The 20,848-nt window shown below is 40.8% G+C and overlaps 1 protein-coding gene across 1 annotated transcript in view; it reads right to left on the bottom strand.

The window, feature by feature from the left end:
• Positions 1-2,026: 2,026 nt before the first annotated feature.
• Positions 2,027-20,848, bottom strand: part of SOGA1 (suppressor of glucose, autophagy associated 1) — an 87,971-nt gene continuing 69,149 nt past the window's right edge. The window contains exons 11-16 of the mRNA XM_044664336.1: positions 18,895-19,062; positions 16,297-16,548; positions 12,917-12,988; positions 11,730-11,800; positions 8,584-10,027; positions 2,027-2,253 (exon numbers count right to left, since the gene is read on the bottom strand). Of these exons, the coding sequence (XP_044520271.1) occupies positions 2,101-2,253; positions 8,584-10,027; positions 11,730-11,800; positions 12,917-12,988; positions 16,297-16,548; positions 18,895-19,062 (2,160 nt within the window). The 3' untranslated portion in view covers positions 2,027-2,100. The remainder of the gene's footprint in view (positions 2,254-8,583; positions 10,028-11,729; positions 11,801-12,916; positions 12,989-16,296; positions 16,549-18,894; positions 19,063-20,848) is intronic.

Here is a 20,848-nt window from a genome sequence, read left to right as displayed (position 1 = left end):
GGGAGGTAGAAAAAATGGATAGTCAGTATGTGACTAGGGGAAGATCTTTAGGAGGCAGTGAATGTGCTACCAGACATTAAGGCTAAGTATGGACAGGCTGGTGAAAATTTAGGGAGGTTAGTAGAAACTTTAAAATCTATGTGCAAAGCTGCATTGAACACTCTCTGGGTTCAGTCTAGTTTTCCACTGAGTACACTGGCTGGGAATCTCAGGGATCACCAAGCTTGGCTGAGGCTCAAGGACCTATGTTTGGCTCATAAAAAAGTGGGAAGGGAAATTGAAAATTGAAATGGGAAATGTATGGGAAATGGTGGAATCAACCCAATCCTCATATCCCTGTCAATGGGAACTTAGGAAGGGGATATTGGGATGTCAGATCCAGTACAATTGTTGCCTATGAATGAGAATCTGGGTTCTGAATCCAAAGCAATTAATTCATATTGTTTGGAAATTAAGCATTCTGGGATTTCAGCTGTGCCAAGTGGATCTCTGGATGTGGATAAGGAAACCAATATTCAATTGCTGAACTGCCTTGTATCCCTCTCAACTTCCCCAACATTTCAACATTTCAATGGGAACACCATGTTGCCCCGTGTCCTGATGAACAGGATAACTCTCAACCCTCAATAAATTACTCTAGGGAATCAGGGGGTGAATTAAATTATTAAAATAATATAAACTACCTTAAATATTTATAGTCAAGAAAGTTCAACAGTATCATGTGTCAGGCCCCAGGAGGCTCTGGAGTCTTTTTGCCCCATAGTTCAGGAAACAGCAGGTTTGCTAACTCTGCTCTGATTAGGTTAACTAAGCTATCCACCAAGGTTGTTTAGCAGGAATGTCTTTGCTTTTCACTGCTCGATGTAAACATAGTATTGAGGCTGACTACTGTTCTAGGATGTCTGAAGAAAGGGCAAGGATTCAAGCCAAAGATGTCCAAATGCTTCAGGGACAATTAAAATCTCTGCTAACTGATGGCTCCCTCGCTTCTGTAAGTATACCCAGGTCCTGAGGCCTACATTCCTTGACTGTAGCCCCTACAAGTGTCTTATTGTTTTTTCTACATCATTGTTGGACATGAGCTGCCAAAGATGGGGGCTGCAAAGCCCCTTACTTCTAGGATCTGAAGATCCAGATTCTTTAAGGTGGCTGGCTGCCCTATCATATTCCATGGAGAGTCACAGAAATCCAGGGCAGCCAGAGCCTGGGGATAAGAAATGTGAGAGACAAAAGGATTATTCCAGGCCTCAGAGCAGAAGCCCAAGTCTAGTTCATTGTTATGTGGTATTGCCAGAACCTAACTATTATGAGTTTCATAAAGACTTCACTGGATTGTCCCAAGGGATGGAACACGTCTTCTCAACACTAAAGTCATCTATTTGGTACAACCAAATTTCTTGTTAAAGCTCCTGGTCTTTTATCCCACATGTAGCCAGACACTGCCAATACCTCCTGGCTTGGCTATTATCTGAAAGGAAATCTTCCTGATGCTGAGGAAGAGTATAGGGAAAAGGCATCCCTCTGAAGACTTTAGGGCATAAGACTTAAGTTGTTGAAATCTCTTCTCAAAACCACATCAAGTCTAGCTGTACTGTGGTTGCCTGTCTGGAGTATCTGTAGCTCCCAGAGGACACTTCCCGATTAGGCATCCTAAGAAAAACATTTAATTTGAGCAAAAAGTTCCTTAGCACCCAAGAAGAGGCTCCCAGAGAAAATCCCTAGTAATGATACTCCAAGGATCAGCTTTAATCTCTCCCATTCCCTGCCTTTCCATATGAAGGTTGGAGGTCATTATACTGATTGACAGATGACATCCCTGTTGTTTGACGTGAAAGGGATCCCTTGCATTTCTCTCCCTTATTTCTCAGGCTTCCAGGCTTTGATGCAACATCTGCTTCTTAAATCCTCCTTCCAAGGCAAGGTGGTGTTTAGGAGACAGATGTACAGGCTGCTGAACCCACGCTGGGCCCTGATGCCTCGTATCAGCTGGTTCAGGTCTGTTCAGTGGGTCACTGGAGATGTGGCTTCTCACTATGACTGTTAGCTGAGGGAGGGGACGGGGCAAGGGGAGCATTTCTGTTCTGTCCCTTGGCAGCATGGTCACTCGCTGGAAGAAGCTGTCCTCTCTTCCCCTCCCCGGATGTTTTCAGGAGGATGTAGTCGGCATTTGGAGGGAGAGTGTCTGGTGATGGATCGAGAAGGCCGAGCAAAGCAGGAAGTCAGTGACTGAGCACTGCAGTCACACATGGCATCCTGGGGAAAGGGAGGTAAAAAATTAGACGGAACAAACGAGACTGAGGGTACTGATGACAAGAAGATAGGCAGACTAGCAAGTGGCCTCAATCTGTGACCAGGAGCTCTAAGAGGCTCCGGTGTCTGTCTGGGGTTGGACTGGACCAACTTCTTTCTAAAAAACTCTTACCTTCTATCTACTACTCTGCTAAGTATCAATTCTAAGACAGAAGTGGTAAGAGCTAAACAACTGGGGTTAAGTGACTTGTCCAGGGTCACAGAGCTAGGAAGTTATCTGATGCCAGATTTGAATCCAGGTCCTCCATTCTCTAGGCCTGGCTCTCTAACCAGTGCTACCTAGCAGCAGCCCCTTGGACCATCTTTTAAAACAATATTCTCAGGGAGGTAAATGTATCTATTTTGACTTTCAATTGGAATTTAGGAAAATAGCACAGTGCACCTTGTACACTTAATGTTTGTTGAATAGAGAAGACATAGTATATGAGCAATATGTATTAAATTATAAAGTGTATTGCAAGGATGAAAATAAACTTGCTCACAAAATCCTATACATCAGAATTAGGTCTCTATTAAAATTCAAAGGAGGGTAAGTTTAGGATAGTACGGAGTAAAATTTAAGGAACTAATTTATTACTACAGGTATTGATACAAGCTAAAAATAATCTTTTTTCCTAAATTACTCTTGAATGACAAATATGCCAGATCTCAAGTAAGGTATTACAGGAAATGAGAATTTCTCTTCTTTTGGCAAGAGTTAGGGGAAGAAAGCACATCTCTTATCTTTCAGGTTAACATCAAGAAAGAAAATTTTGTTTCCACAAAATATCCTTTGGGGTGTTGGAGAAAAGAATCTTGACCTGGATGGACCATAGAATTGGACCAGTGATAATTCCTATGTTCCTATATTCTGGGAACACCTCTTATAACTGAATAGGGCTGTCTTAAAAAGTGAGCCCCCCGGCAGCTGGGTAGCTCAGTGGATTGGGAGTCAGGCCTAGAGACAGGAGGTCCTGGGTTCAAATCTGGCCTCATACACTTCCCAGCTGTGTGACCCTGGGCAAGTCACTTGACCCCCATTGCCCACCCTAACCACTCTTCCACCTAGGAGCAAATACACAGAAGTTAAGGGTTTAAAAAAAATAAAAATAAAAAGTGAGCCCCCAATTCATCTAGGATGTCAAAAACTATTGATTCCATTTGCTACCTTCTCTGTGTACCTTAAATCTTGGGGAATATCTGCAAACCTAACCTGCTAGGACCCTTTGGGGAAGTGGTGTAGTTGTTCTTTGTGCATTTCAGATTTTATTAATGAGAAAAATAGATCAGCCATCAAAAAAGGAAATGAAGGGATAACAGTTATGGATATGGTTTGTAAGGCAAATAGAAATAGGATTCTTAAGAGAGTATCAAGAGCCTAGAGGAAAGTGGATAATTTCAGGAAGATTGTGAAGGGAAAAGTATGTACTGAATTTATGAGATTGAAATACTGATTACTGTATTAAGATAGCACCTATATGGTGCATTAATACATTGTTGGTGGAGCTGTAGGTTGGTACAGCTACTCTGATACAGTTCTTGAATTTTTGGTCTTCCACGAGAATCTCATTATAATTTTTTCCTATTTCTATAAAGTAACTGTTTGGTAGTTTACTATGGCACTGAGTAAGTACATTAATTTAGAGAGAACTGCCATTTAAAAATATATTGTCTGAACCTACTCATGAGCAAATAGTTCTGTAATTATTTAGATCTGTATTTAAGGAAAGAATGATTTAGAGTAGTATTCCTAGGGTTCCCGTATGCTTTGGAAGACAGACTACCAAATACATTCTTTAGATTTACATCCCAAAGATTTGCTAAAACTAATATTTTATCTAACTCTTAGTTCACTTTCTAGTATTATTTAAGCATAGCATTACATTATCTGCAAAAATAAATAATTTTTTTTCTCATTTTGGCCTATGATCATTTCCTTAATTTCTTTTTCTTATTGCCATAATGTGCATTTCTAGAATGATATCAAATAGGAAGAGTGACAAATTTTTGTTTTACCCTGTTCTCATCAGAAAAGCCAGCAGTTTATCCTTATTATATATAATTGTTGGCTCTTGGTTAAGGAAGGCTCATTTATGTTTTCTGGCATGGTTTTTATTTTTAACAAAAATGAGTGTTTTCATTTTATTTTAAAATTTTCTGCATTTCTTGCTATGATCACATTTTGTTGTTGTTCTGGTTATTTTTATTGTTCTAGCAATTCAGGACTAGTGCTAAAAAGTTATATCCCAAAGTGCCAAAAATGTACAAAAATATTTATAGTAGCTCTTTTGTCATACAAAAGAATTGGAAATCAAGGGGTGCTTATCAATTGAGGAATGATTGAACAAATTGTGGTATATGAATGTATCATCTTTTAAGAAACGTTAAAAGCTGGGTGGCTCAGTGGATGAAGAGCCAGGCCTAGAGACAGGAGGACCTAAGTTCCAATCTGGCTTCAGATACTTCCTTGCTGTGTGACTCTGGGTAAGTCACCCATTGCCTAGGTCTTACCACTTTTCCGAGTTGGAACCAATACACAGTATTGATTCTAAGATGGAAGGTGAGGGTTTAAAAAAGAGTCAAAAGAAATAGTATGAGAAAAATTTGAGAAAACTTGTATAAACTCATACAGAGAGAAGTGAGCAGAACCAGAAGAACAATTTGTAAACAAATGGTAAAAAAAACCACACACACACAAAAATTAGAAAAACATAAGAACTTTGATTAAAGCAATAATCAATCATAATTCTAGGAGGCAAATGATATATGCTATTCAATTCCCAAAGAATGGTGATAGATTCAAGATACAGAATGAGGCATTTTTTTTGACATAGACAACATGGAAATGTGTTTTGCTTGCCCAAATGTATTTTGGGCAAGGCTTTTTATTTCCTCCCATAGGAGATGGAAGAGAAAATAAATGTTTGCTGATTAAAAAAAAAAAGAAGAAAAGAAAGCCCCTAAATTTCAAGGATAATAAAGGATTATAGAATCATAGAATGATATACCTAGAAGGAACCATAAAGTTATAACCACCTCATTTCACCAGAAGGAATACTGTGGCCCAGGGAGAAAAAGGGATGTGATCAAGGCCGTATGGCAAGTTAATAGGGTAACCTCTATTCATTACTAGTGATTCAAGTGGGCACAGACAATATGGCTAGAAACAACCTATAAAATATTACTAAATATTATAAGATCTTGAAATAAAAGGTATGTTTTCATCACAGATAACCACTAAAAGCAAAGTATTCAGAAAAGCACATTGGAGATGAGTAGCTCGTTAAGTAATCATGTCAGAAAATGCAGATATGGATTTCTGGACCGCAACTTAAAATATAGTAATGACAGGCTCCTCTCTAGACTTGCGGCATAACATAGGCTAGCAAGGGTAAAGACTAGATGTTTGCAAATTTAATGGAAAGGGCTTTAAACTGAATGAAAGCAGGAGAGAAAAAACTGCTTCTATTTTCACCATGCCAGATAGTAGAAAATGTAGGGATATAGGAAGATTAGAAGTGGAGATACTCAGAAATTTATGAACTTTTGATGAAATCCAAATGCAAAACGCCTTCTAATGTATACTGTTAACTTTTCTACAATTTATAGTCTTTGAGAATTCCCTGGGGGACTGAGAGGTTAAATAAGCTTAGTCAAAGTCACATTGCCAAATGTGATGCCAGGGCTAGTTTTGTTTCCATTCTGACAAGCTGTCTCTCTTTTTAAAAGCTATAATATGGACAAAATGGAGAATAAGGAAGGATGAGACCACTGCTCACAAAGCCTAGAACAATAGGCACTTATGATATAACTGACAGTTCCATCAGTACTGCTCACCTCTTGCTTCTTTTTCTATGATATTTGGACTAGAAATGAGAGAACAAAACTGTGAGTAGGAAATTGATACACACAAGTAGATAGCAAGAGACTACCTACCTATCCTTAATGATTTAAAGTCAACAGGTCTGACTAACTGACTAACATTCATTAATTTGCCTTTTGTCAGATACTGAGTTAGGCACATAAAAATACAAAAGAATGATGAACTGCATCCTCAGGTACATAAAGAATTAGCATATGATTGTCAAGTCATGATGATCTTTGAAGAGGTACTGCAGGATCTGAGGTGGGCAAATGTCTCTTTTTTCAAAAGGAAGGTAAGAATCAGTTCATTTAAGGACAGTGTGTTTGATTTCTGAAAAAATTATAGGGCAAAGATTCTTAACCTAGGGACCCCGAACGTGTTTTTAAAAATATTGTTATAATTGCATTTTGGTATAATTGTTTTACTTTGTTATTTTATTATTTTAAAATGTCATTCCCTGAAGGGGTCCTTAAGTTTCAGTAAACTTCCAACAGGGTAAATGATCCAAAAAAAGTTTTAAAAAGATCCATTTAGAGTAAACATCCATGAAAAGAAAGAGTGATCACAAAAAAGCAGAATAGTTTCAACAACAGGCCTCATCAGAATAACTACATTTCTTTTTTTGAACTGGGTTTCTAAACTGGTAGATCAGGGGAAAACCACAGACAGAGTTTACCCAGATTTTAGCAAAGCATTTGATAGTCTCTCATGCTGTTCTTGTAGAATACATGTGAGCTTGATGGGAAAATGTGAGCTTGATGATAGTACAATTAGGGGAACATGGAAATGATTCAGTGGTCAAATACAAATTTGATTCCAGCTTGGAGGGAAATCTCCAAGTACCTCAGGATATATGCTTGACCCTTTGCTATTTTAGTAAACTTTTCAATGAATAACTTAGAAATTTTCAATTCCATTAAGTAAGCATTTCTATAGCAAGGAACTATGTTAAATCCTGGACATACATAGAAAAAAACTAAACAGTTTCTCAAGGAACTTAAATTCTTGTTGGGGATAAAATATATTCATAGATTAGTAAGTAAATTATTAGGGGAATGGGGAGGAAAGACACTAGCTGCTAGAGGACTGAGGAAAATTCTTTTTTAAGAGACAGTGCCTATCTAGAGGGAAGCAAGATAATCTAAAAGATATAAGTGAGGAGGGAGAACATCCTAGGAATGGAGACAGTACAAGAGCATAGGAGGGAAAAAAAAATCAGAGGGTAAGATAATGTGGAATATTGAGTATACAGAATAGAAGGCAGGCTGGTTGGGTAGAAATGTAGAATCAGTGAAGGAGGAATAAAATGAAATAACTCTGAGAAGGGACACAAGATTTAGATGGTAAAAAGCATTTAAATGTTAAACAGGAGTGTTCTTATTTTATTTTAGAGACAATAGGGAGTCACAGAAATTTCTTGAAGAGTAGAATGACATGGTCAAACCTATATTTTAAGAATGTTAAATTGGCAGATATGTGAAGGACAGATTGGAGAGGAAAGATGATGGAAAAGTGAGATTTCAAAAAGATATTGATAGACCAGAATACTGGGCCTGATTTGATAAAATGGACTCTAACAAAGATAAATGCAAAGTCTGACATTTGGATTCAGAAAATCCATTTCAATAGTAGAAGATACAAGAGATGTGGGAGAAGAGAACAGTTTGACTTAAAGAATCTTAAGTGATGTTAAAAGAGGCATAGTTTCTAGCATTGTGGAAATTGTAATAGTGCTATATTCTATTCTAGTTTGGCCAAATCTAGCGTATTATATTTATTTCCAGGTCCTATATTTTAAGGAGCACATTAATAAGCTGGGAAATATCCAAAGCAGGGCAGTCAGGATAGGAAAGGGCATTAAGATCCTATCATATGAGGAACTGTGGATGTTCAGTCTGGAAAAAAGAAGAAGATGAGGGAGCAGGCAAAATTGATATCAAATATTTGAAGGACTATCATGAGGAAAAAAGGATTAGACCTTTCTCTCAGACCTCCAGAACACAGAACTAGTAGTGACAGGTGAAAGCTGCAAAGAAACAAATTTAAGCTTGAGAATAGGAAAAATGTTCTAATGATCAGTGTCTCAAAAGTAGAATGGGTTGCCTGAGGATATAGTGGGATTTTCTCTCCTCCAAAAACAAAACAAAATAAGGCTTGTGTGAGGTTCTGCCCACAAATAGCTTCCCGTCTGTGCACCCCTTAAATGCACGTACCCTTGGATGTTAGTGACATTTCCCTCTGGGAATGAGAATAATAGTATATTAATCTTTGGGAAGAGGTGGGGAGTAGGCACCAAAAGGAAAGAAATGGAAACAGAAGAATAAAATATATAACCTCACAGTTTTAAATCAAGGACTCCCAGGATGGGAACATTTCCTATCTTACATTGTTTTAGCTCCCACAGGAAGGGAAAAAACCCACACACCTACCTCATTAGCCACAGTCAAATTGCCATCCGGATCTCGAGAGGTTCCATCCTTACCCCCCTGGGAGAGTAAAGCTGGCCTGACCTCCTCACAACCGCTCAGCTTGGGAGTTTTCTTGCTCAAAATCCTGGCAATGCCCTCAGATTGGTGGTAACTTGCTGGGGAAAGAGGTTCCGGCTTTTTGGTACACTCATCTCCAACAACTTCCTTCCGATCTGTTCCCGAAGTGGGACTCTGTGAGCGGCCACATACGTTACGAAAGAACTCCTGTACAATTCCATATTTGTGAGTCTCTGGTTTGGGGCGGGTCTCTTGGCTGCCTGGCTTCCAGATGGATTCGGTGCTCCCAGAGTGCTCTACCACATTGAACAAACTAGATAGTCCATCATTAATGTTGCTTAAGACTGGGCTGTCTCGGGTCGTGGTAGACCTGGCCCAAGCTGACCCATTTTGCTTACTTTGGTGGAGATTCCACAGACTTCGGTCCTTAGAGCTCTCCAGTTTAGACACAGATCTTCTCTGAAGCTTTGGTGACCCATATTTGGGAGAACAACAAGGTCTTTCAATCCGAGAGTGAACCTTCTCCAGTGAAGATGATATCTGTTTGCTTCGGACAGACACCAGAGAAGAGCTACGGGGTGACCAGCTCTTGCCGTGCAGGCTTCCCCGAGGCAGGTCAGTCTGAAGTCCGATGCTCACAGTCTGGATGGTCTGGGTGCCTACACTTGTCAGCCCTACCGTCTGGCTTGACATGCTTTTCACCTTCCTCTCCAGAGAGCCTGAACGGATAGCCTGGCGGACACAGTTGGTGATTTCTTTCATATCATCGCTCATATTCCCCGACATCTCAAAGTCATGAAGGGCAGAGGGGAAATTGGGTACAGGAGTCGCGGAGCTGCTCACTGGGCTGCTGTCCAGAAGCTCCCGATGTTTAGAAAAGTTACACAGCCACCGGCCATATGTGCTCTCAGCCAAGCCTTCTGACTCTGCTGACTCTTTGGGCTTGGCCATGGTAAAGAGGAAGCCAGGCTCAATGAGAATTTTCCCCTCTTTATTCTGGACCAGAGGGACCCCTAGCCGACGAGCCACGGGTGGGCTGTAATAAATCCGGATGCCTGTTTTGTCAGGAGCTGTGTAGCTTCTCTGCATCTGCTTTTGGGCACAGTCCTGGTAGGCCAGGCTGCCTCTCCTGCTGCAATCTCTAGGGGAGAGCCCCATCTTCTCCTTGGTCCCCTTTTCTGGGCTGGCCTGCTCATTGTCCACAAAGGCAATTCTGGCAGGGTTCACCGTGGCAGTATCCATTAAGGTATTGGGCAGCAGGGAGGCAGTGGGAGAAGCCTTTTTGCTTCGGGAAGTTTCATTGACTATGCTGGCTGATTTGCCCGGAAGGTAAGGAGAACAGTCAAGTAAACTTTCGAACTCAGACATGGAAGAAACAGATTTGGTCCTGGTGGAAGAAGAAGATATTATGAGTACAACAGAACTTGGATCCATGGATTGGAGATATTTATAGGTGGGAAGAGGAACCTTGAGGCCATAGTACCAAAAAACCAGAAGATGAGGAACCTCACAGATCATCTTGTATAAAAGCATCATTTGACAGATATGGAAACAGGTCCAGAATGATTTTGTGACTTCCCCAGAGTTACGCAAGGAGTATGTAGCAGAGCCAACACTGGAAGACAGATTCTCTGACTGGAATGCTCTTGCTACCATATCAGATACCAACAAGCAAATGGAAGGATCCATTGCCTGGTGTGATACTGAGGCCAAGTCTCTTAGTTTAGCATTTGAAGATCTCCATAATCTGAACCCACCCTACCTGTTAACCTCTCACCAGTATATGATGACATTTATATAGTTTTACATTCACGATCTCATTTAGGCCTTTTAACAACTGTCAGAAGAGCACAATTATCCTCATTTTATAGCAGAAGAAACTGAGGTTCAGAGAGGTTCGGTTTGATTACTTGTACATGCTCACACAGCTAGAAAATTCCAGATGTAAAATTTAGATCCAGTTCTTCCTGACCAGCACTCTCCCCACATCCTACCACATTGATTCTTATGTTCTATCATCAAGCCATCCTTTTCAGTGACCTTCACCCATACCAGGCTCATTTCTTCCTCCAGGACTTTGCTTATGCTGTTGTCCCTGCAGGGAGTTCCCTTGTTGTTCCCACCTACCTATTCAAAGCCAACTTATTTTCAAGACTAATTTCAAGGTTCAGTCTCCTGCTGGAAGCTTTATGCTACCTTTCCAGTTTACACAATGATTTCTGTCCCTACTGCCCATGAGACTTACTGTTTAAGAGTCAGGACATCAGACCTCAAAGAGCCATTTAGGACTGCTTTGAAGACATATTATGCAGCTCTATAGTCATACAAATACAGAATTAAATTAATTCAAATAAGTTAGCAGGGGTAGCTGGGTAGCATAATGGATAGAGCACTAGGCCTGAAATCAGGAGGACCTCGTTTCAAGTCTAGCCTCAGATACATCCTACCTGTGTGACCCTATACAAGTCACTTAACCCCAATTACCTAGCTCTTGCCACTCTCCTGTCTTAGAATTGATACTAAGACAGAAGGTAAGGGTTTTTTAAAAAAATCAACAAACATTTATAAAGGAAGAAAAGCGTTCTGCAGTTTTAGCATGGAAGGACAAGTGCCATAAACCTAAAACAAACAGGCAAGATGAGTTTGAGACCACTAGACTATATTATGCCATACATTTTGGCATCTGATGATTTTTGACTTAGCACTTGTATCATTTTGTTAGTGGTGAGTAAATAAGACTGTAAGCTTCTTGGGCACTGGGACAAATAGAGCACAAGTCATAGTAGGTGATTATATTGTTGAAGGAATGCATTCCAAGACCTGCCTACTGCTTCCTTTGACTTCCAAATGGGATAAAACAGCATGGAAGGGAACAAAGTAAGGCAGTACCTAGTTTCTCTTAAGATCATATATCTATCCTCAAAAAAAAACAAAAAAAGAAAAAGCTTAGGTACCCTAGGTGACTCTAGGCTAAGGATACACCATAGCATATATAGCATATGAAGCATTAAAAAGAAGATATAGGGCAGGGGTAGGGAGGTAGGTGGTCTGAGGGAGATAACAAGCCCCAAGGGACCAGGGCATCTAACCTTTTTAAGTTGGTTCCATTGGCATCAGCTTCAGAAATGGTCTCTTTGTCATGTATCTTCTCACTGAGAGTCTAAAGGAAGAGGAAAACACTACAGGTTAGTCATCATGGTGGAAGGAAGAAGTGAAGTTGATAAACATGACAGGAATGAACAATGTTTTCACCTGTGATATCAAAACATTTAACTAGGATCATAGCCTTAGAACTGAAGGGAGTTCTTCAAAGGGCATCTAGTTTAATCCCGTCATTTTACAGATAAAGAAACTGAGATCCTGGGAGGTTAATGGCTTGCTCAGGGTCACAAAGGAAACAAATATTAGAAGTCAGATTTGAACTCAGGTTCTCCACTTCCATAGCCACCAAATACCGAAATTAGCCTGGTGCAAAAGTTCCCTTCATTTCTTTAGTGCTTTCACAGGCTAGTACATTTTATTCTCACCACAAAACTGGGAGCTGGAAGGATATGGATTATTAACCCTATTTAGCATGTGGGGAAATGGGGACTTAGAAACATTTAGTGACTTGCCTAAGGTCACACAGAAGTTGATGATTCCTATTTGACAGGAAAGCAAACTGATATCCAGAACAGGTTAGTTATATAAGAACATCTACCCATCTTCATGATGGCTAACAGAGCCTCAACACTGTGTAAGCTGAAGGACTTTCCCATGTTAGCAATTAATGGACAAGTGTGGAGATTCATCTCATTCGCATGTAATCACAAAACATTAGCACAGGAAGGGGCTATAGAACTTATTTTATCCAACTCCCTCATATTCTAGGTGAAGAATCCGAGGCTGAGAGTTTAATGACTTGCCCAAGGGATTTGAACTCAGAACCTACACTGTATCCTCACTGTGAAAATCAAAGTAAAACCTTGAACATCTCCTTCAAGATACTGGGATGTGCTTTGGTGGCTAGATATGGTTTATGAGGATAATGAATTGGAACACCCATAGCAGTGCTGAGTATGGTCAGGAAGTAGGGCAGCAAATGTCCCAGGAAATGGAATTTCTCCAAGGTGGTCACCACTCTTCCTTTCTGCTTTTTTCATGAGCTGTCACTCCAGCCAATTCTCTACTCAGTCAGCAACTTCTATCTTCCTTTCCCCTCTGCTAACAAGCTAGGAGACCCAGGATCATCATCTTGGCAAGTGGACTGGCCAGCTGTTGAAGAAGCTCAACTCACCTCTTTCCAGCTGCTGTCATGCTTCTCCATTTCAATGTGTTTCAAAGCCCAGGAATCAGCTCCCTTCTGCAGCTAGGTAATAGCAGAGAATGCAAAATTAGCTCTTTGCAGGAGCTCAAGAATGGTTACCTGCTTGTCCTCAAGGTGATGTCTGTTCCTCTGTCAGAAACAAATCTTTGCTGCTGACCTTGAAAGAAATCCTTCCCACTGACTTGTAGGATAGGGAAGTGTGAGTGTGTGTATGGCACGTTTAAGTTTTACAAAATACTTACATGCATCATTTCATTTGATTCTCACAATAATCCTGTGAGGGGAGGTACTATTTGATAACTGAGGAAATGGCATAAGGGAAGTGAGGTCTCCTGGCTTCCAGTGGTATATGCTCTTTGCCCTACACAATCCTGACTTCTCTGCAAGATTAATGGACTTGGAATCAAAAGATACGGTTTTCAGTTTGAGCTCTTGCCACTTACTTTTGTGACCTTAGTAATTACAGATTTTCAATGTTGGAAAGATCTCAGAGACCACACAATCCAACCCATTCCTGCTCAAGAATTGCCATTAGTTTAAACATCCCTAACAAGGTCTCATTAAATCTTCCCTGGAAAGTTACTTTATTGAACCTCAGTTTCCTTATCTGTAAAGTGAGGATATTAACACTAAAACTGCCTCACAGGATTATTGTGAGGATCAAAGGAGAGGCAATATATGTAAAAATGTTTCACAAAATATAAAGCACTAGATGAATGTAAGCTATTAGTGCTATAAAGCTCTACAGCAAGAAGCAAGGAAGGATTGGACTCAAAATTATTACCATGAGAGCATAAATTTGCATAGCACTTATTTTTAAATTTCTTTATTTTTTTAGTTATTTTCTCTCCCACTGGCATGAAATATTTTTATTGTTTTCAAAATGCTTTGCTATTTATTTGATTCGCAGACCAGTCCTATGAGATAGATGTAGACAGGGTTATTATCACTATTTGAGGAAACTGAGGAGTGCAGAGGTCAAATGATCTGCCTAAGGACATACAACAAGTAACTGGCAGAGCAACGGTTAGAATTCTGATGTCTTAACTCAAGTCTGGTGCGCTAGCTACTTCATTTATATCTCATTTATAATAAATATGAGTATGTATAATCTTTTAAGCTTATCTTACAGCTAATATGGACCCTGAGTAGTTCTAGGGGAAAATGTTTTTCTGTTGAGCATCAAGGGAAGGTCATGTGGGGGAGGGAGCAAGTTCTCAGCTTATGTACCATTAGGAAGCATCAGAAGCCCTGAATCCAAATAAAATCAGTTCCTGGCTTCCTGAGTTCCTCTCCAATTGGACCACAAGAAGGCTGTCCTGAAGAAATGGCACAGAAACTTCAAAGACCACATGATCCTGGGGAACTATAAGATCCATGATGGAATGATCCTGGAGCTTTGTTACCAGTAGGGGCAGCAAGATATCATCCCCCAATCTGCACCTCTCCTCTCTTTTTAAAAGTTTAATAAAAGGTCTCAGTGTATGGGGAAAAAATCCCTGAGAGAAGTAGCCATTTCCTTTAACCATTTAAGTGGTAGTGTGATGTTGAGGATAGACCACTAGAGTTAAACTCTATATAGTTAGTAAAACTCAGGTTCAAATTTTGCCTCAAATACTCATTAGCTAGGGAGCAGCTGGGTAGCTCAGTGGATTGAGAGCCAGGCCTAGAGACGGGAGGTTCTAGGTCAAATCTGCCCTCAGACACTCCCCAGCTGTGTGACCCTGGGCAAGTCACTTGACCCCCATTGCCTACTCTTACCACTCTTCTGCCTTGGAGACAATATACAGTATTGACTCCAAGACGGAAGGTAAGGGTTTATTAAAAAAAAAAATACTCCTTAGCTATGTGAGTGGAGCTGAGGGGTTAGTGAGTGTGAGTCAATGAAGAGGGAGGATAGCATGAATGAAATGCAGCCACATTTGGGTCAGGCTGAGTCTGGGGATTATTTGGCTGCCATGAGTTAAATGATATTATTTTTTTCCTTAAAGCTTTGGTTTTTGGTTCACAAGACCAATTAAAAAAAAAAATCAACAACCAATCAACCCAAACTGGCATGACTTCCTAAAAATGAAAGCAGATACATTTTTCAGCATTATCAATGTGGGAATTTGTTTGGATTGACTGTATATTTGTTACAAGACATTATCCCTTTTTAAGTGGGTATTAGGGGAGAGAAAATAAATGCTCGTTAATTAAAATAAAAAAAATTTTAAAGCAAGTAAACTAGGGGGAGCTTTGTTGCTTAGTGGACAGAGAGTCAGGTTTAGAGATGGGAGGTCCTGGGTTCAAATTTGAACCTTAGACACTTATAGCCTAACCTCAATCACCTAGCCCTTACTTTTTGCCTTGGAATTGTATCAATTCTAAGACCAAAGGTAAGAATTAAAAAAAAAAAGGCAAGAAAACTAATGTGGTTTGCTCTGTTTTGGGTTTATGCTGTTATAAATAAATATTATCTAGAGGTTTATTACTAGATTTATAAACATTTATTAGTAAAGAGAGAGAAAGGGAGAAATAGGTTTTAGCCTTTCTAACTTTAGGTAAAAATCTGATCCTTCATTGCAGCTGGTACTCTGAGCCTCGGCTTGTCAGAGATCAGAAGTCAGATAAGAGATAATATAAGGCTGCCAGGAGGGTTAGATCAGTAATTCCCAAAGTGGGCGCCACTGCCCCCTGGTGGGTGCTGCAGCGATCCAGGGAAGCAGTGATGGCCACAGGTGCATTTATCTTTCCTATTAATTGCTATTAAAATTAAAAAAAAATTAATTTCCAGGGGGCTAAGTAATATTTTTTCTGGAAAGGGGACGATAGGCCAAACAAGTTTGGGAACCACTGGGTTAGACGGTCCCTTCAGCCAGAGAGATGGTACCAAAAGAGGTCCAATCAGCTTCCCGAGCTAGCTTTTCAAACTATGCTCCCCCCACCCCGGGTCATGGGCCAGTGGCCTTCCAACGTCAGTGACATCATGCCTGCGCGGGGACTTGGCATCAGGGCGTCCGGCACATGACTCTGTTCCCAGGTTGAGTCCTTGGGGTGCTTGGCACCCCAGCTGGGAGGGAGGTCCCCCAAAGATTTCACTTCATACGATGCTTGGTCCAGGTCAGTTTCCTAGCAGTTTTAATGGTTGCGTGCACAAATCTCCTAGTGGGTCTGCATGTGTATGTCTTTGTATGTAGGCACCTATGCATGTGCATGTCTGTCAATATATATTATATGAGGTTCTGTGCATGAACAGGCATGTTCGTGCACGTGTGTGTGTGTGTAGGAACACCCGAGGGCCGCAGTCCCTGTTCTAATGTCAGGATGTACCATGAGTGCATGTGGGCATGCCTTTGGGGCCTCCTTACCTGGCTTATTTTATTCTGTAGCTCCTTAACCTGCTGCTCAGCCTGCTGCTTCTCATCCTTGAACCTATCCAGCAACTCTATCTTCTGCTGGTCCCAGTTCTTCTCACTGATCTGCAGCTGTTTGGTGAGGTCCATGACTGCGCTGTAGGACTCGGCCAGGAGGTGCTGGTGTTCCTCCCTTTCTCTTTTCAGGATGGCTTTCCAGTCAGGCAGGGCCCGCTCACCCACTCCTTTCCCTGGTTTTAGCTCCAGCTGGCAAAACACAAGGCCTGAGAGTTTAGGGAAAAGAACTGCAATTGGCCTAGCTCCCTCCCCAACCCCTGGTCTCCTCTAGAATCCCAGGAAGTCAGAGTTCTAAGAGCCTGAAATGGCCACTCGATTCAATCCCCTTATTTTAAAGCCAGGGTTTGGAAGAAAGGCAACTGAAAGTGACTTGACCCGCTGTTTGTTAATGGCATAGAAAAATGAGATTTTGAACAGAATGAAGCCAATTCTCTCACCCAAGATGTTATAAATCTGGAAAGTAATCCCTGCTTGTAATGGGAACAGATGGGCAATGGCTTTCTCCTTTCTATAGCCATGACTGGGTCAGAAGGAGAGGGAGCAAGAAACTATACATCAAATCTATTTCCATGCTTATATTTTGTCATACAAAATGTGGGGATAGCCTAGATACAACAACTTAGTTGGCTGAGAGACTATTACTTTCTTTAGGCCATTAGATCTGTCATTTAATTCAATGAACATTTGAAGTTGCTTTCTATGCCCACCATCAAATTCTTAAATCCTCTTGCCTGGGCTACTGAAATAATTTCCTAACTGGTCTCCCTTTAGTGACCCTCCAATGTATTCCTCATAAGCAAGAAGAAACTTCTTTGCCTGGCATTCAAAGCCCCTCAGTATGATACCTCTGTGTCTTCTCAGGATTATCTCGTTTTATTCCACTCTTCTTGAATCAAAGTGAATGTATCATCTTCCTCCATACGTGATCCTACCTTCTGACTTCCGTTCTTTTGCTCACATAAAAAAATTCTCCCTTTGAAATCCTACCCATCTTTCAAGACTTAGCTCAAATGCCCCAAACTCCAAGCTTTCTCCAATTCCTGTTCTATCACCAGGTAGAAAGAGTTTAATATGTCTACAAACTACAAAGGGTCTTAGCATAGCACAGTGGGGGAAATTGCTGAGCACATCAGCCATTTTTACCCCTATTTAAATGGTAGTGCAGTATCAAGGATAGGCCATTAGTTAGAGTTAGGAAAACTCAGGTTCAAATCTTGCCTCCTATATCTCCTACCTGTGTGACCTTGGGCAAGTTATTAGATTTCTCTGGGCCTCAGTGTCCTGTAAAATGAGGAGACTAGACTTAACATGTAAGGCCCTGTTATCATCAATTCAGCAATGACCTTTTATTCTAAACGTAGTAGGGAGCAATGGATAGCATGTTGGACTTGGGGTGAGGAAGACCTAGATTCTAATCCTAACTCAGATATTTAACATTTCTGAGCCTTGTTCCTCATTCGTAAAACAAGGATGTTTTGTTTTAGCCACTAAGTCCTTTTTAGCTCTTAATCTATCATTCTATGATTTTTTTAGCTCTCAAATTTTCTTTTACAGTTATGATCTTAACTCACATTTATATAGTTCCCTACTATTTGATAAAGCACTTTCCTATGCACTTTTGATATTCTAATTTACAATAACTATAAGTTGAAGGAGGGCAGAGATTGTGTTTTAATTAAGCTATAGGACTCCTGGCTTCTTTGGCAGACCCTCCTCTTTGTTGGTGATCTGAGCCCGATTCCATCTAGATTCAACCTATGAATATGAACTCAATCCCTCTTTACTCTGGCCGTTGGTCTTAACATCCAATTGACAGCTTGTCTGACTCCCTGTGCTCCTGACCTTATTCCTAGTTGCTGCCCAAGCATTCCCATATTCCTAATCTCAGCATTTCCGACCCTAGCCTGATGATCTAACACCTTCCTCCCTTCTTCTTTTCCTTTCCTTTCCACCTCCTTGCCAGTCTCTTCACTGAGAGGTTTGGTTTTAGCATTTTTGATCTTGGAATATCCCTAGCTAAAATAATGACTCAATAGGAGCAGCTCAGAAAGATGGGCCAGCATTATTTCCCTAGGCAGGATTCACTCTATTTGGTAGGTTTGGCCATGACATAGAGAAAAACTAAAGTAACAGCCAGAAGGGAGAATTGGTCCATTTCCTCAGACAAGTAAGTGGATTTCCAGACAATATAAATCCTTAAGGGACCCAGGAAGGGGCAGTTCATTTCTATTAATATGGATTAAGTACCTCCAATGTTACCATGTGCAGAACACTGTTGTAGGTGCTTGAGGAGACAGAAAGTTTAAATGACACAGTCCCTCCCCTTATGGAGCTCTAGTAGCAGTACCCGAAACATATACAGATAATAAGTAATGCCAAAGATAATTAATAATACATGATAACTTCCTAAGTACCTCTCAGTAGCGTAATTCCCAGGGAGAACAGGAAAGGCTTTTGGGAGGAGATGACATTTAAGTTGGACTTTAAGGACAAGCACAAATTAGGCAGGGACACGCTGGCAGCTAAGGGCCTCACCTGGGCCAGGTGGCACTTGAGCTCAGTTTTCTCCATTTCCCAGGCAGACTTAGCTTTGGCAAACTGCTGCTGGAGCTCATTCATGCCCCGCCGCTCCTCCCGAAGCTCTCGGCACAGTTCTTTCAGGATGATCTTCATATCAGCAAGAGTCTTCACGTACTCATTGGGCTGTAGGGTTATAAAATCAGACATTTCAAGGGATAAGGAACTTTAGAGGCCAGCTAGTTCTCGTTTTAGAAATGAGAAATGAGAAAACTGAGCCCTAATTTGTCCAAGGTTATAGAGAGGATAAATGACAGAGCCAGAGTTAGAACTCAGGGCCTCTGATTTTCGATCGAGTACTCTTTCCACCACAGCATGGAAGAGGCAGAGCTGGATATCTGGCACTTCCACCCACCCCTAAGTCCTATGGTAGGCCCTCTGAGCTGGACCTGTGATCTGCCACCCTGCCCTTTGCTCAGTTCCTGCCTAACATCAACCTGGAGACTAGCCGTTTTCTAGAATACCAAAGAGAATACCAGAATTAATCTCAGGCCTGGAAGGGAACTCAGAAGGCTCTGATCAAACCAGTATCTGATCTTCTACAACATCCCTCCAACCAAAATGGCTTCTGCATAAAGACTTCTATCCTATACTTGCATTTTCGTATACCTTGCAGAAAAGGAAGGGACTGCACACGAAACAGCAAATCTCTACTAGGTAGACCTTTTAAATACGGAAATTCTTTTTATAGTTTTCATTAATTGTATGATTATAAATGTAACTTTCAAATCTGTCCTATTTGTCTCTGATTCCTTCTCACTTTCTGTTCCTTTAGTCTTTTTTTCCCAAAGGGCTGAAGAATCCCAGTTTCTTTAACCAAAGTAAGCAGGGCATGGGTCACATATCCTCTAACTGTCTTGGACACCTTTAGGACTCCCAGCCTTTTCATTAATGTATCCAGAAGCTTTAATGCAGCCACTAGAATCACCATAACAATATCAGGACATCACCTAAATTGAAGGACTTCTCCATGGTTGACTGGATATTGGAGCTCTTACATTTTTTTTTAAACCCTTTCCTTCTGTCTTTTTTTTTTTTAAACCCTTACCTTCCGCCTTGGAGTCAATACTGTGTCTTGGCTCCAAGGCAGAAGAGTGGTAAGGGCTAGGCAATGGAGTCAAGTGACTTGCCCAGGGTCACACAGCTGGGAAGTGTCTGAAGCCAGATTTGAACCAAGGACCTCCCATCTCTAGGCCTGGCTCTCAATCCACTGAGCTACCCAGCTGCCCCCTCCTTCTAGCTTAATATCAATTCTAAGACAGAAGAATGGCAAGGGCTAGACAACTGGGGTTAAGTGACTTGACCAGGATCACATAGCTAGGAAGTGTATGAAGCCAGATTTGAAGCCAGGTCTTGACTCTAGGTCTGGTACTCTATCCAGTGTGTTGTTTAGTTGCTTCTTTAGCATCTACTCTTAGAATGTTGAAGCTGAAATGAATCAGAGTTGCCCCTAGACATTCCATTTGGTCAGTGCCCTTTCTACAACATGACATGCAGAAGTGAAAACATTACTCCAGCTGTGGTCTGATTATGTGTAACTTACTTCTGGATACTATTCTTTCTTGGCAGGGTACTACCTCTTTTGTATGTGGACATTTTGGTGGCCAAAAGGGACAGAAAAAATAATATTTGAGTAAGGAAAACTGATGAGATCAGATTAAAAAGAAACATAGCCTCTCAGTTCAAAATGGAGAAACATAGACTATTTTGAGCATCAGCGGGAGAGCTCCCCTCAGATCAATGGTCAATTCAAGAGAGCTACAGAACAGTTCATCAGAAAGATTGCATGTGACTGTTTTTAGAGTTTTAAAGATTGTTAACTGAGAAACTAAAAATCGAATAACTGTCTACAGTCTATGTTGGAAGATGATAAGGACTGTTGGAGTCATATCTGTTAAAAAGGGGAATTGTT

The sequence above is a fragment of the Gracilinanus agilis genome, chromosome 2 (genome assembly GCF_016433145.1).
Source record: "Gracilinanus agilis isolate LMUSP501 chromosome 2, AgileGrace, whole genome shotgun sequence".
In the NCBI taxonomy this organism is placed as follows: Eukaryota; Metazoa; Chordata; class Mammalia; order Didelphimorphia; family Didelphidae; genus Gracilinanus; species Gracilinanus agilis.
Note: the sequence above shows the minus strand (reverse complement) of the source record. Positions and strands in the feature narration are given on the sequence as shown.